A 16,445-nucleotide genomic window follows, 5' to 3' on the forward strand; every position below is an offset into this window, starting at 1 on the left:
ACTGTGATCCTATGTGGCTTCTAACTTCAGCCTGATCCGATACCTTCATTCCGGTTTTCTGTTGCCATTGGCTCCTGACGACTCACAGAAGTCCGTCTTCTGCGGCTGCTTCTCCTCCTGCTGCCCATCACCTTCCACTTTCAGGCCACAGGCATCCTCAGCATTGGGAGGCAATCACGAACCACCGAAACCAGGCATCGGGGGTTTGCAAGCCTCTAGAATTATGTGCAAAATGTTCCAGCCAAATCTGCTTTTTATGGGAAGCTGGGATTGCTGCTTGGTTTCCTTCCGAGGGTGGCCTGCCTGCCACCTGCCTGGCTTTGTCAGGTAGGCCGTAGTCAATCACGATTATTTTCCAAGATGCTTTTTCTAAACATTTTGGTCAGAGGTCTACCTGTTGAGAATTGAACAATTTGATTCCAATCCTGAGTAAGGCAAGGGTAAGGGAGCGTTGTGCTGAGATAAACAAACCTGGGTATACAGGGGCATGGGGATTGAGGGGGTAGGGGGAGGGAGTTGGTAGTAAACAGTGAGATCTCAGTTCACCTAAGGGTAACACCCCTGATGTCAGCCAGTGTGATGTCAGGTTAAGCATATCCTCTGGGGAATAAACTACCGAAAGTCTATAATACTAACCTTCATTGCTACTGCACATTAGAAAATACGCAAGTGGTATAGAATCAATAAACTAGGACAAGTATAACACACAAATCTAAGCCATGACCCCTACTTCTGGCATCAGCAAACTGCTCTATGGGCCACACATGGCCTGTGATCTGGTTTTGCACCATCTGCGTAAAATAAATTTTACATTTTAAATGTTTTTTAAAAATCAGAGAAGAATATTGTGTGGCATATGAAATTGATATAAAATTAAACTCTGTGCCCACACACATGGTTTTACTGGAACACAGCCGTGCCTATGGGTTCACGTATCATTGATGGCTGCCTCTGCAATACACAGCGGTGGAGTTTCAACAGACAGAGTACAGCCTACAAAGCCTAAAATACCTACTCATCTCTATTTACCGAAAATGTTTTTGAACCCTTGTCTCAGAGCTCAGGTTTGGCGAGCTTTCTGATAACATTTTCATAAATAAAAAATAAAATCTGGATGTATGGCTACAAAGCATTCCATATTTATTGCTCTGTTTCTTGTGATTTTTCAAAGCTGGGACACCAGACATACACAAGAACGTGCAACAGGAACCCAGATGGACCGTCTCCTGTTTCCCGTTTGCTATTTTACACTGTGCAAACTCCCTACATGGTGCGCACGCAGAGAGGAAAAACAACGGTCACCCACCATGCTAGATTTAAAAGCATTTAATGACATCGCATATATTTAACAGATAGGGCCAAAGTTGAGAGGTACAGGTCATACGACTGAGCACCAGGCCTGAGTGACCAACCTCCCTGTCAGGCCCAGCCTCTGGAGTTCATTCCTATCAATGCCATTTTGATTGTGCAGTAAGATGAAAATTTGTCATTATAATCGTTACAGTGACAGAGAAATGCACACTATGTATCAAAGAGCAAGGTAATGAAGCAAATTATAACACAGTGTGGTAACGCACAAGCAAGTAACCATTACGGTAACATGACTTTGTCCAGTAAATGCCTCGGTTCCACTTGCACACTTACCAATGATTTAAAGGGTTTATTATACATCTAGTTTTATTATACTTTGTACTAGAATTATCTCAAACATACAATATAATGTATTTCAGCAAAAAAAAAATTGAAATTACAGATTATTTAAAACAGTATTGGTTTTCTATTCCTTCTTGTATCCCGACATTCTTAACTACTGTCCAGTTTGATGCAGAAAAGCTGCATGTCGTGTGTTAGTAAGTGATGCCAGGTACAAGTGGCTTGGTCTGCAGAGTTAACAATGGGGCTGTGCTGTGGCTGCAGCGAGATCATAACACACAATCTGTTTAATCCAGGTTAGACCCATCAGGGGCGCTTCTAAGAGTCAAGACTCAAGGTACCCACTGGTAGTAAATGGGAGAGAATGGTGTCGGGACATTGGTACGTTTTGTTTGTGGTGAGCACAGGAAATATTGTTTAAGCACCGCTGCCTTGCATACCAACAGCACTAGAGGCGGGTTATTTCCAACACAGCCTCACAAAATTGAGGAACAGTTTAAATACTGAGATCTAATCTATATAATTTCGTTAAAAAAAATCTGGTCTTCCCTCTGCACCTCAAACTTTTGTTAACTTGGAGATAAAGTGTTTAGGTTGTATTTTCCCCCACCCTCCCCGAGAAATGCTCTATAAATTAAAAGAAAAAAAAATCAACCACATGGAGGAACATTTAGGCACAGAGAGTAATGTGTTGGTTCTGAGCTTGCATGCTGGAATTTCACTGGAAAGGTAAGAAGAGAAGGGCAGGAAGTGACAGAAAGGAGTTCACTTCTTTTTGCCAAACAGGCTGAACCTCTTTTCTTTGTCTCTCTCTCTGTCCTTCTCCCGTCGGCCGGGACTGGACTCGCTGGTGACGGTGGCGCTGCTGGCGGGCAGGGTCTGAGCCCGGCTGGGTGCTGGCGTGCTCTGGCTGCTGGCAGACACCTCGTGTTTATCAGACGAGATGGCGGAGGAGACGGCCTGGATCCACGTGTTCATTTCCTCCTGGACGAAGCAGGGGGACACACGAGAGCCTCATCTCAGGTGGATGGACATGAGACACTCTCACTCCACCTGGGTGACCGTCTGAGGTGCTGTGGGTTGGAAAGCTTGGGAACAGCGTGTCTGCCTGAGAAGGGACAGTGGCTCTCTAACAAATGCCTGCTTCATCAGGACAGTTGTGACCATGGTTCGATGCTCACCAGAATTCAGTTTATAGTACCTGAAGGTCCCCACTGTAGTATATAGTCTTACAAATGTGACGAGCTGGAAGACTGGCCTATAGCCTGGGGGTCAGGTCCTACCCTAGAAAGTGCTTTTTCTTTTTTGAAATTGAAATCTATTTGATACACCACATTGTGTAAACTTAACAGAAGTTGCTTTTTTTGAATTTAACGCCCTACACATGTCGTTTTCTTGTCGGCTGACCATACAGCCAAGCGATGGTTGGTTAAATGCAGTGGAGTACAGTCGGCACAGAGGGGAGGTGCCTGGCTGGGCTGTGGGCTCCACACCAGTTTGGAGACCACCTCCCTGTGTGTCACCCACAGTTCTCCTCCATGAACTTCAAGAGACCCTGCGCTAGCTTTCCTGCCAGGGTGGGAGAACAATGAGATGACACTGACTACCTCTGACAGACACAGGAGAACAGAAGATCTTCCAGCGTCTGTGACTGTGGAGACCAGAGGACAGATGCCACCACTGATCATCACTTATGTGAAGAGCATCATATATAATGCTCATCAGGTTACCAACACTTGTAAACTTATATTGGGGAACAAAAAAGAATCTTAAAAACTTACATCATCTTTGGCTTGGAAGAGGTACTCATTGCCGTCATTTAGTCTGTAATTTGAAAGAAGAAAGTCAGTCACAATATACCTTAAGAAAAAAACCCCTAACTCTCACATCCTCTGTGGGACACAAACAGGCCACAGGAATCACACTAGAAACGCCCGTCGGAACCCTGCACACATCACTCAATGTGTTCGGGGCCTGCATGGGATGGGCAGCCACTCCCGACATCAAGAGGCCATATAACTGGGCCAATATACACAAGTGACTTGTGTGTTTCAGTCACTGCATGTGTGCTAAGTCGCTTCAGCCGTGTGTGACTCTTGGTGACCCCATGGACTGTAGCCTGCCAGGCTCCTCTGTTCCTGGGATTCTCCAAGCAAGAATAGTGGAGTGAGTTGCCATTTCTTTCTCCAGGGGTTCTCCCTGACCCAAGGATCAAATCCACATCTCTTAGGTCTCCTGGCAGGTGGGTTTTTTTTTTTTTTTAAGGTGGGTTCTTTATTACTAATGCCACCTGGGAAGCCCCGTTTCACTCACTGGAAGGATCAAAAATGTTCCAAACGTATCTATACCTGGACTTGTTGTGGCAAAGACCACGTGGATGACTGATCACTGCTCTAAACTGAATGAAAGAGAAAGCTCTTTGAAATATATAAGCCCTTTTGAAATCTTACCACTGAGCTTATATGCCCCACATTAACAAATACCAGACTTTGTCAACTGACAGAAAGTCACAGAAAGATTTCTCTTCTTACATACATCTCAGAACTGAAGAAACTGCCCTGGTGAGGCCATCGCTGTGACACGGAGGGGACTGGCTGGGAGGGCTGCGTCAAGAGGAAGGGGGCATTACTGGTGTGGAGGGGTCAGGTGCTCTCTGGCAACGTCCCAGCCCTCTGACACTGTGTCAGCGGAGCACAGAGGAGGCAGCCAAGGAGCCTGGCTGTCTGCGCCGGATGTTATGGTGTGAAAAGCGTCCCAGGTCCGTACCTGCCTTCTGTGTGCACCAAGAGCTCAAGAAATCACACCGCTTGAATCGCTCTCATTTGTGGTCCTTGGCCTCGTCTAGCTGGCTGAGACACACCCGTAACCGAGGACCAAAGCTTTCCAGATCCCACAGCAACAGATTAGATTAGTATCATCCTAACTACTAACATTTTCACTTATGTTTTTACAAGAAAAACTGATTTTTCTGCCCATTTCCAAGGATAAGCAGAACTTCTGAGCTTGGATCCACTCTGTGGGGAGTCAAATGTGTTCTAAAGGGTAGAGACATGTGGACTGGATGGTTCCAGAGGCGTCTGGAACACCCACTGGGTGCGCCAGGGGAGCACGGGGCCCCCTCCTTCCTGTTTGTCTCCATCCGGGTGCAGAATGACTCACTTGACCTGTCTCCAGATAAGTCATGAGCAAAGAACAGCATGTCCTAGGACTGGATTAGCTGCACAATGGGGAAACTATTTTTCTAAGTGTCCCTTTAACTGTGAGATGTGATGAGTTCACCTTGTCTTAGAAATACTAAGCTCCAGCTGATAAAAAACGAAAGCTCCTTTTCTGCAATGTTAGCTGTACTGTTCACCACAAGAGACGCTGGGGACCCTAACCAAGATGTGTGCCTATACCGTCTGTCACTCTGTTGGTAACTTTTTAAATGATAGAGGAGAGGAACCAACTGATCACAGCATCTAAGAAAACCAATGCCTGGAGTGAAAATCAACACTCACACCCACTCTCTGGCAACTCTCACCTGAGCTTGAACACGTGCTTCTTCTTCTTGTAATCAAGGGCCACTTCACAGATGGCTTCTTTCAAACTCACAGGGACCTCACTGTGGTAGGGAATTCCTGAAGCAGCTGTCTTTGCGTCTTTGTAGAAACCCATTTCTTGGTTATTTATGACACAATAAACATTGTGCCAGGACCTGAGCCATAAAGAAAGGCATGACAAGGTTTTGCTCCATACCACACCCCCTTAAAGAACTGAGAGTCCGTTTAATACGAAAATGGTCCCCACACAGCATGGCACGATCCCTGTTATAATAAAAGCCCTTCCTAAATTCTGTTAAAAATAAACAATGCAACAAAATTCCTCTGCAGACTCCCAAGACAAAACCATGTTGCTAAAATGGCAGGTTTTGAATGCTCTGACTTTGAAGAAAAACACAGTGCCCTCTTCTATTAAATAAAGAGACTCTTGGCTCTGACCGGAAAGCTTTTTGTGGGTGTTTGGTACCCTCTCGTGGTAATGGGGTACAGGCCAGGCTCCTTATTGGAAACATGCCTGTCCTCAAGTAGCTCCTCAATCTCAGCTTCATTCTGTAATGTGGCCTGGCAACCTGATAGTGAAGCAGATTCAGGGCCATGAGCTCTTATGGTGCACTGGCTGAATTAGAAACAGGAAGCCTTCCTTCCTCCTCCCTGGATACGGCAAACTGCCCCAATATACTCCTTTTATTAGCAGACACTTTACTGCCACCTTCCTGTATTAACAAATAAATTATACTGTTCTCAATGTGGATGGCAGCTCTTAGACGGGATTCCCTCGTACAGTATACAACCTGCGCAACTGTACATGGTGGGTCCCAGGCAGCTTAGTTTACTGGTTAAGCACACAGGCTGTGGAGTCGGGTAAGTTTTACTAGGGTGTGCCAGCTGTGCCATTTACTAGGGTATTACACAGGGTGAGCTTTCTTAACCTCCCAGAGCCTCAGTTATGAACATAATAAAAGTAGGGCTATTGGGAGATAATCAGTATAACAAATGCTAGGAGAAAAGGTGACTTAAACAATCCACATTAAGCAACCCACAAGGAGGAAAAATAACAGTGAAATCACTTCACTCTAGGGAAGACTCCTCCCTCTCAATCTAGTGGCATTCCTTCTCAGCCCTACTAAGGCCTCTTCTTGCTGTTCTCTCACACACTTAACTCTTCCTTGTCTCGGTGAATAAAAAGCACTGTACTCCCACTTCCCAAGAAGGATGTGATGCCCAAGAAGCTACAGAACCAACCAGACACATGAACACACACTCCCCTCTCAATCAAGAGCCATCCACCTCCACCTCGCACGGGCTGTTCCCCTAGGACCGCCGGCCTCTGTGCTGTTACCTGCTCGAGGCCTTCTTATTGTGGGCCTCCCACTCATGCTTCCGGTTCAGGAAGCCTTCCATCTGGGCCGAGGGTGTCTCCTGGGTCCTGGCTGGCAAGGTGGCGGCACTCTGGGCTGGGAGAGCAGTCTTGGCTTTGCGATCGGAGGTGGGGGAGGGGAGGGGGCTGGACTCTTTCGAGCTTGTCCTCTGTTCTGCAGCGCCATTGACCATTTCGCTGGTGTCCACTGTTCCTGCCATCTAGGGACAGCGGAAAGGCCATTCAGCTAACCCCGTGAGCCCTGGGGTGGACCACATACGCTCTGACTCGCACACGTGGCTGTGTATAAATGCCTGGCACAGATCGAGGCAGTACAGTAAAACCATTGCACATCCCACAAAGCCAGCTGGATACCAAGGACATTAGAAGGTGGGGGTGGATTAATACCCGCCCATTTACGGGGAGATGAGAAAAGCGAAATGCCAGGATGAGTTTTACTGCACTCTGCTCCTCTGATCAATCCATTTTCTCTAATAGAACTGAGATCATTTCCTCTTATGGTTACGTTAAAACAAAAGGACAACAGTAACAATCACACGTATTAAATATGAAAGAGCGGACGTTATACAGCAGCCACCTTACAACCAAGGACGCCACCAGAAGGGCTGAAGTTGAAGCGAAAGGGCATTCACAAACAGATGAATAGACAACTCTATCAGAGCTACACAGCATTCCCCCAGAGTCAGACAAAAAAGACCTTCAGTTTCTGAAAATGCTCTCCAGCTCCCCTTCCCGCCCACCCCCCGACACGTGGTCATAAACACATGCAGAAATTAAGACAGCAATCATGCACTTCATGTCTACCATCCCCGTTAGACTTTGGAACTTAAGAGCTGGAAGGAAATAAGGCAAGTCAACGAACATCAATGTAACCACGTCTGCCGAAGTTGTATCGTGAGTGGGTTGTAGTTTGTGTTAAAGGAGCTGGAAAAGCCAATCACAGTCACTCAACACCACACGACTATTTACCCCCAAACAAAGACAGAACCAGGGCCTTCCCCATCACGTGCTGGTTGATCACGGTGCTTTGCTGCACTGAGACGAGGAAGCCCAGCCAGCCAGGCTTCCAGCAGCTCTGACCCTTCAGGCTGGAGTCGTCTTCGGGAGTTGTTCCTTCCCAAGCTCATTGCTATGGTAACCCTCACGGCTTTTCGGCTTGGGAAATGCAGTAGGGTCTCCATTCTTATCGCTTTCAGCCTGTGTGCCATCAACTGTGTACCATGAACTGTAGCGGGCCCCTGGCTAATACACCCGGGGTGTGGGATTAGCGAGTTACTAAAGCTGGGTGTGGCTGACGCTTTAGTGGATTACAGACAACCTGCACCCCTTTTACACGGACAAACATGGAGGTGTCAATGGCACGCTCATTAGATAACGTCCCCCACCACTGCTGCCCAGAACCAAGTGACACCAAATTAGCAGCAACAACCTCAACAGGATCAATGGGAGACTGGCCACCACTGCTTGAACATCAGATATGTCAACTCTCGGGAACTGGATGTCTCTGCTGGGTCTTACCTAAGTGACAGGGCAGGAGTCAAGTTTATATTCTGTCTAAACAAACTATCACTGTCAGCATCTGAGTTTAGGGTGGGACCAGAGGCGAGGCACTTTCAGGGTGTTTGTGATTAGACCTCTTTATCCACACAGCAATGTGGAAACACGATTGTGAGGGCAGAGAGGCATGGGCGAGGAGATGCATGGTGATTATCCTGGCCTTGCAAGTGACAGCCTGCAGACATGTGCTTATAAGCAATGGGCTATTTAAATATCTCTCTTGCCTTTCACTTTTAAAGGAGAGATAGAGGGGAAATAATGACCAAACAATAAAACACCCCTGAGTCGAAAGAGAGTGGACTTTAAGGCTGACTAATCTGTTTTGGTGTGAGATTTCGAGATTTCTACTGGGGAGGAAGTATGAGATTGGTCTGGAAGGCCTGTGTCAGGCGTGAGTCCAAGGAGACATGGGGTTAGTGTGGACAGAAACCAGGTTAAAAAAAAAATTAGTGCTGCAGGTGTGACTCAAAAACTGCAAGTGACAGCAATGACCTAGACAGCGGAATGTTTACTGGGAAAAGGCTAAAATTTCTCATACTTGGTCAGACTCCAAGGCAGGTGAAGGCCAGGGGAAGCCTCAGCTGGGGGAAATTCTGCAGCAAAAATTTTTTTCTTTAGAGTTAGAAGGAAAGAGAAAACCCCAAACCAGTATGCAGAGATAATTAATGTTTATGCAAATGAATCACTAACCAAGAAAACAAGGAAAATAAAAGGAACAAAATGAATTTTAATGGACATGTGCTTAAGCATGCCAACAGACAACACGCAACTAGAGACAAACATCAAAAGCAAATCGTAGTGCTGTGACCAAACAGTGGGTACCTGTGGATCCCCCCACCCCCACCCGGCATTGCTTCTCTTTAGCAATTAGTCCAGAGTGCTTTAGTGGCTGGATACACCTGAGATAGTTCAATCAGAAGGTGAACATAAATGCAACGTGACAACTAGTAGCACATGGAATGCCTGATTGGTTTTCTAAGTGCACAAAGCAACACTATTGTCAAAAGTTCATTAACTTGAGTCTCTGCACTGTAACTCAGAAGAATGAAAAGAGCTTTTCTTCTTCTGATACAATCAAATTACAACTAAAAATTTGTTCTGGCAAGCTACAATTTAAAAATCTAGATTAAAAATAGGCATGAGAACAAATGCCAAAAACATCATAGCACTCCTTCTCTCTATGCTTATGTGGCTTCTGTTTTTTTTTTTGGTCTTCTGAATACAAAAGGCATAAAATTGGGTATTAGTCCTACTGATACAAAATTTAAACATATATATATGGACACATCACATATATACATAGAGATCAATGACACATACTATTTGGAGCCAGAAACTGGGCTCCCTAATGACGAAAGATGAAGCAATATTTTTTTCTAAGATGAATTTTGGTATGATTTAAGGCAGAGACCCAACAATGGTGCATACTACTCCCAGAACATAAGAAGCTTGGCATCTATCTATATACCCATCTACAGCCGCAAGTAGATAGATATGTACATAGAAATAAGGAAAAAACAAACAAGATGCTATATGATGTTATCCTGACAAAAGAAAAAAAAGACATGCATCATGAAATGAAAAGACAAATTAGACTTAACTTATGGAGAACACATATCAAAACAGGTCTTCTGAATCCACTAACATCTAAATATGGCATATGAGTAAGTGAATGTCTCACACAGCTTTTATGTAATGTGGACCTGGTTTGATTTTGCCTTTATCAGTACCAGGAAATCATCTCTTTCTTTAGCTTTTATTCCTAAGGAATAGAATTTCTGATAAAACATTTCGATCCCTGCTGGTGGTCTGATAAATATCCTAAAAGACTCCTTATTAGTGCCACAAAAAGTCATAAGAAAATAAAAAATGAACTGGAAGATCCATATGAGACACACAACGGAATTTCTGTCTAAAGAGACTGAAAGAACTTCTGGAGACTGAAAGAACTTCTGGAGCCTGAAGGCAGGCAACGGCTCCTGGGGTGGTCTCCCAAGTGCATCGTTCAAGAAATCAGGGTGAACCAGCATGGCTTTTGTTTCACTGGTTGGAAAAATTTAAACAGTCTGACACCCTGAAGTCATTAACTGGACGGAAAGGCATGGAAATCTGGTTAGGCAGGCTTCCCAAACATGCCAAGAAGTGCAGCCTCACCCGCCAGGATCCATGCCCCAGCAGCACTGATGGTGACCCAGACGGAGGTGGAGGCACCTGACTCCTGAGACCAGCTATGTAAACTGCTGTAAGCGAGCCTACCACTCTCAGCTCAGGACTTGGCAGAAAAAAAAAGAGGAACTGGTTTGTAAAAAGGTAATAAATGATCCGAGGGTCTCAAAACCGTTCAGATTCTGCACCTAAAACAGCTTCAACTCTTTTCTACTGTTTCTCAATAAATGACTGTATCCTTCATGGAATGTTACACAGCTGACCTTAGGTTTTAATCTTAGTACTGGAGGTCTCCCTCCTCATCTACCAGTCTTCCTAGTTCCTGGTGAACTGCCACAGGTTAATAACATCTGTGAAGGGAGCTACGTACGGTGCAGACTGCACCCTGTTAGTACAACTGGATGTGCCATACCTGTCAGATTCTAGTTTTCTTCTTCATTTTGCTGTAATCTCATTTAATTTCAATTACTCACGTAAGGCTTTTGCTGCAACATCTTAATAAAGTAAAAAGCTCATGATAAATAAACAAAAATTATGTAGGTTGCTTTCAGGCAATGGAGCATCCATCAGTTAAAAGACTCAAATAAACATGAATTAAATGCAAACAAATATGAAACCAAGGAAAACTATGAATCCAATAAAATTTTTAACACTGTGGGTGAAGTGGACGCCAAAAGGTCAAACCAACAGGATTTGGAAAGAGTGGTTCTTGACAAACAGTAGCGAACTTCACAGTCCAGACCACGGCTGGTCACTGGCTGTCCGTCTGCTATTAAAGTTTTTGTAGTTTTGGTAGGTTTGAGAGCGGTAACTAACCCGTGGAGATCCCTGTTCAGCCGGCAAACCATTCTGGGAAACTTGCTCTCCTTTTGAAGTATCCCTGTTGGGAAAAAAGGGAAGAGAAGATGGAGGAGAGGAGGAAATGGGGAAGGAGGGAAGGTAGGGGAGGAAAGAAGAAAAGAGGAGAAAGAGAAGAGTAAGGCAGGATCGGGGAGAACACAGATCAACTTTATCAGAGCCTCTCTCTCAGAAAACATAAACAGCCCTCTTTCACATAATGGGATTTCTTTGTTAAAACTTTCAAGTATTTCAAATGGACTCTAGATAGAGAGTGAGACCTCAGGCATTAGTGCCCACAGAGGTGGCATTAGTTGTCACAGACCTTTAACCACAGCAAAATACTCAGTCTTTCAGAAACAGAGAGTAGTTTTTGCCCTTTGTTTGAAATCACCCAGAACTTTCAGAAAGCATCACCATGCAGTCACTGGCCTGAAATCCAGGTGGTTCACTGCACCCCTTTACTCCTGGGGAAGTCCTGTGTGTCTATGTTGCTACGTGTGCACAGCAGAGAGAGCGCTGCCTACATTCCACTTTCTCTGCCAACACAGCAATGATACTATGGACAAGTCAGTGTCCTCAAATGTGACTGTGGGGTCTACGTTGTCTGCAGAATGACTGACAGGAAGGGCACAGTGCAGCACAGGCTTAGAAACGTGCTCCCTAAACCCCACTTGTCACTGACGCTGGGTGCGGGCAGGCGGGCTGCCTGTGACTCACCACTGCTGCTGGGACTCAGTCTCCTCGGAAACCTTCGTGCTCGGCTCGGGGGAGGGCGGCCGCCTCTTCCTCTCCTCTTCCTCTTGCTGTCTGCGCACTTCCAGTAGCTCCAACTGAGGGAGAACACCGTGAAGTCTGGCAGAGCCCCAAACTCTGCCTCTTTTAAGGAAAGGGTTCCAGGTGAGCCCTATTTGAGTGTTCTACACTGGATCACACAGGATGACCTGGAGCTCTGACATCCCATGCAAAAGCTCATTAAGGTCATAGGAACTGAGGCTACAACCCCAAGCCACAGGAAACCAAGGTCTGCATGATGAAGCAGATCCACTATACAGGCTGGCAGAATTCCTGGGAGTTGTGTGTGGCACTGGGACATTGAGTTTAATTGCTACACGAACTCTGTAGCCCTTGAATTCACTGAGGAAGAAAGTAGCTGAGTGGGAAGGTCCGTGCTGGACTTCCCATCAGAGCTCAAACACCACTAAGTCAGCACTGCAGTAACTCCCCAATGAGGTTTCTTGTGCTGTGCTGGGGATTGGGCTTAGCTAAACCCCAATAACACATTTTAAAAAGTCACAAACTAGTCCAACTGAAACTAACCCATTTCATGAGCAGTATGTGAGTACCACAGTATTCCATTTTAGCACAGAAGTATACAGGTATAGCTGAGAAGCCCAGAATCTTAAGAACACCATTTCTGTATAGCATATAAGAATCAGCTTTTCACCAGCAGTGCAAGTGTCTTGGGAGAGAGATCACCAGTGAGCAAATCCTATTCTAAAGCCTTTATTTTGGCAGAAGAGATCATCAGGACTGGGGAGAGCCTAGTGGTCTAGGATAAGCTACTTCTGCCTGATGGGAATTCCAATTCTGAAATTTGAAGATAACTGTATGGCTACAATGCCTAGGAACCGCAGCTTCTATACGATACAGGGAAAAAAAAACAGATCAAAAGAGGAAAGCAAACCCCAATCAATCAATGACCAGAGAGCAAGTGATCACAGATCTCCGTGCCCAGGAAGTGACTGAGGGGGCAGTCACCCTGGGCCATCTCCCCAGGTCCTGTACCAAGAGAAACACCAAGTCCAGGAAGACCCTTCATGCTGTTAAGAACAGAGCAATGAAAAGAGCTCCCAAGTCTAGGTGAGGGGGAAGCAGAGCTGCCCACGGGAACCAACACAGAGCACCCCGGCTCCTAGCGGTCACTCACCGTCGTCAGTCTTTCCAGGGCAGAGAACCTCTCGTCCCAGGTCGCTGCAGACTTTTCAAAAGCCTCATGGCGCTTGATGAGCTTCTCAACCTCGTCCACGCTCTGGCCTATCTCTCGGCTGGACAGGTAGGGCTCCTGCCCGAGCAGCCAGGCCTCGGCCACACTGGCATCCCTTGAGAACTGATGGACCTCTAAGACTGCACACGAGAGCCGAGAGTGAGAATGTGGGCAGGTGACTGGGCAGCAGGGGTGGTGCTGCCCTCTAGTGGCAGATGCCTGCACAAGCCGCCTAGTCTAGTCCAGACCTGCTCTGTCCACATAAACATCAGGGGAGCTACACATGCAATTTCTACTTGCCACATGAAAAATAGGTAAAATTAATTTTAGAAGCACATTTTAGACAACCTGATATATAAAAGTGCTATTTCAACATGTAACCAGTTAAAAAATTACTGAGCTGTGTTACATCTTCTTTCTTCTGTATTTGAAATTTTATACTTGGAGCACATCTCAATTTGGACCAGCACAATACAGGTTCTAAAGAGCCCCATGAGAACAGTGGCTGCCACAAGACCATGTAGGACCAGAATATACGCTTTGCTCACTCAGCCCACTACAGTGAAGTAAGCCTTGGAGCCCTGCAGGAATTCACAACCTATGTTCAACCAGACGACCCTGATGGAGCGGCCATTCACCGATCACACTTTCTGGGTTGGAAGTGCTATGTTTTACTTTGGGGGTTGAAAGGGAGGGAAAGGTCTGGAAGCCCTACACAAAATGGAGATGGTTTGGGCTAAAAGGCTTCTGCTTTATTCATTCTGTCCTCCACTCGAGAAAACACAGCGCGACCTCCACCTACTGCACTGTGAGAAGGCAGGTCAGATCCTGCTGTCTGTGCTATGGCTGGCTGGCACTTTCATTACACATTAAGCAGCAGTCCTTGGGGCCATTCAGGTAAGAAAAAGACTGCGGGCAGCATCGGTGTCACCCTGGTGGCCCCCAACACTGCACCACACGAGGGACTTTTCACCTCATCAGGATTGCTTAGCACACAACCTGGTGCCTAGTTCACAGTGTGGGTGTACCCTGGGCTTTGCTGAACTGAAATGAACCTGCCCAGGGAATGGGCAAAATTAACAGACCAAATTCTCACCCAGAGAATGGTCAAGAGTGGGACTTCTTGAGCTGAGGCACTCAAGAAATGAGGCCTAACATTTTTTAGAAAAAGACCCTCAGATTCTGCTTCTAAAAGCACTTGTGGTACCTGAGAATAAGGCTGTAAGGACAGAGCCTGTAGCTCCAAGCACAGAATGGCAGAATACGGTAAATACTGCTTCAGTTGGACTACCTCTGGAGTTCATAAATACTACTCCCAATACCGTATGTTATAAATTCTGTTAGCTCACATATTCTCTTATAAAATGAGACTAAAAATAGAACCTACCTCAGAAGTTTATTGTGGAAAGTAAATAAAGAAAAAACATATAGAATATTTAGAATAATGCCTGCTTCACTGACAATTCTTCATCATTGCTAGCTTTCATTAAGACCTAACCAAGCCAACTTCCCATCTTCTTGACTTTGCAGTAACAATTCTTCCTAAAGATAATGGAGGGGTGGGGGCCTCTTTACTGCACTCCCCCAGAGGGATGCACATCCTGTGGTCCCCATGCTGTTCCCACACACCTAGACACCACTCACAGCACTGAGGTCAATCAAGGGAATGAAAGACAATGAAGGTGACACAGGGAACCGCTTAAAAATACTTATTAGCATGAAATAGTTAAATAAGATATTAAAAAAACAAGCATTCAGAAAGGCTCCAAAAATCAGTAAGACATAATACTGTATCAAACCAATTAAAGCAGGTAAATAAACTCGCTTGCTTTCAGTGGGGACCCAGAAAGAGCAGAGAGAGTCAGTGTATCCTTACTCAGTCTTAACCACTCCCATCGGTCTTCCCACTTGTCAATCATTTCTTTTCTCTTTTCCGTCAACTGCAGTAACTTCTCCTTGATCTGTGAGAAAAGAAGGACCCCAGGGACATCTTAATAGACTGGACCACATCCTCCTAGTCTGCCCCTTGATGGGTCACATTATGTATGAAAAATACATTTTACATAGACATCACCACTAAGGTAGGAAAGATCTGAGGACCACTCAAGTCCATCTGTGTGCCAGTAGAGGAGAGAAGAGCATGGCAATGTTCCTTTCAGAGGGGGCTGGGAGGAAGGCCAAGCTCCACCCAAAGTTGCTCTGTTGTGAGGTGGCCAACAACGTATCAAGCCCTCTCCAGACTCCGGGGCTCCCGGGTTGCATACATGCAGGAGGAGAGGGGCAGTGAGAGGCCCAAGCCCCAAGTTCTCTGAGGGCACGTCTGAGCCCTAGAAGGGGGCCTCACGCTGACAGCCACTTACCTCTGTATCACCAGCATCCTAACTTGACTTAGCGACCATGCACTAAAGAGCAAACTGATCTAGGGCATAGGGGACAGAGAAGGGGTGTCACCCTTGCGGAGGACCAATGGAGGAGTTGAGAGTGAACGAACCTTCAGCCATGGTCCTTGAGAATTGTCTTCTGGGCTACAAACTGATTGGTTTTAGACCTACAGTCTTGCCTAAATGCCTTATTCTAACACACAAGAAAGAAGCAAACAGTTTTGAAATACATGTAAGCATGTGCTTATGTATGTATGAACGCAAACACAGATTTCTGTGTGTGTAAATGTATATGCATACACATACATACATACAATACATACTTACACACCCAAGAGAGGCATTCTACGTCTGAACACCAGCTGCGCTCACCCCTGGGCCCCGAAGCAAAGCAGCACATACCTCCTCAGATGCGTAGTGCTTCCTCGCCAGCAGGGATTTCCCCAGTTCAATGCAGGTCGTAAAACTGTCATTACGAGCGTCGATTTCAGCTTTGATACCTTGATGATTATTCATCAATAGTTCAACAGATGACACATCCCTAAAATTATACAAATAATTCTTTATGAGACCAAGCTTTTCAAATGTTCATGCAGGTTTCTAAACATGTAATTAGTCTGATGGAAACTGACAGCACGGTGTCTGATTCAGAGTCTGAGCCCAGGTTGGGTCACAGAGCTGTAGCATAAAGGAGGAGTATTTCAGGGCCAGCTTTGCGGCCTGCCCACTTTTCTTTGCATGTGTTTGTGCTATAGTCATTCTTCTCAATGGAGACCAGAAAAACCACTGGATCTCTATTCAAACTTCTACTTTAAAATCCAGTTCATCCTCTTCAAGAAGGTTCAGAGGAGTAACAGGCATCCCCGATCATGCCCTACTGAGTTGCCAAAGGTTCAGGATATGTTTCAAAGAGCAGTAAATACTGTCTCCTTATTTAGACATGA

At 45.7% G+C, this 16,445-nt stretch overlaps 1 protein-coding gene across 5 annotated transcripts in view; it reads right to left on the reverse strand.

Moving 5' to 3' along the window:
* Positions 1 to 1,311: 1,311 nt before the first annotated feature.
* Positions 1,312 to 16,445, reverse strand: part of SPTBN1 (spectrin beta, non-erythrocytic 1) — a 214,008-nt gene continuing 198,874 nt past the window's right edge. For 4 of the 5 annotated variants that reach the window (XM_088841465.1, XM_088841466.1, XM_088841467.1 and 1 more), the window contains 9 exons: positions 15,904 to 16,042; positions 14,997 to 15,081; positions 13,064 to 13,260; positions 11,854 to 11,966; positions 11,113 to 11,176; positions 6,535 to 6,773; positions 5,177 to 5,350; positions 3,435 to 3,477; positions 1,312 to 2,637 (listed from right to left, as the gene is read on the reverse strand). In XM_088841465.1, the coding sequence (XP_088697591.1) occupies positions 2,419 to 2,637; positions 3,435 to 3,477; positions 5,177 to 5,350; positions 6,535 to 6,773; positions 11,113 to 11,176; positions 11,854 to 11,966; positions 13,064 to 13,260; positions 14,997 to 15,081; positions 15,904 to 16,042 (1,273 nt within the window). In that variant the 3' untranslated portion in view covers positions 1,312 to 2,418. Of the gene's footprint in view, positions 2,638 to 3,434; positions 3,478 to 5,176; positions 5,351 to 6,534; positions 6,774 to 8,274; positions 9,675 to 11,112; positions 11,177 to 11,853; positions 11,967 to 13,063; positions 13,261 to 14,996; positions 15,082 to 15,903; positions 16,043 to 16,445 lie in introns of those variants that run through there. The other variant, XM_088841469.1, reaches the window with a different exon arrangement.

This window comes from Moschus berezovskii, chromosome 11, assembly GCF_049115385.1.
Source record: "Moschus berezovskii isolate FMDL1 chromosome 11, NW_MosBer_1.0, whole genome shotgun sequence".
NCBI lineage: Eukaryota > Metazoa > Chordata > Mammalia > Artiodactyla > Moschidae > Moschus > Moschus berezovskii.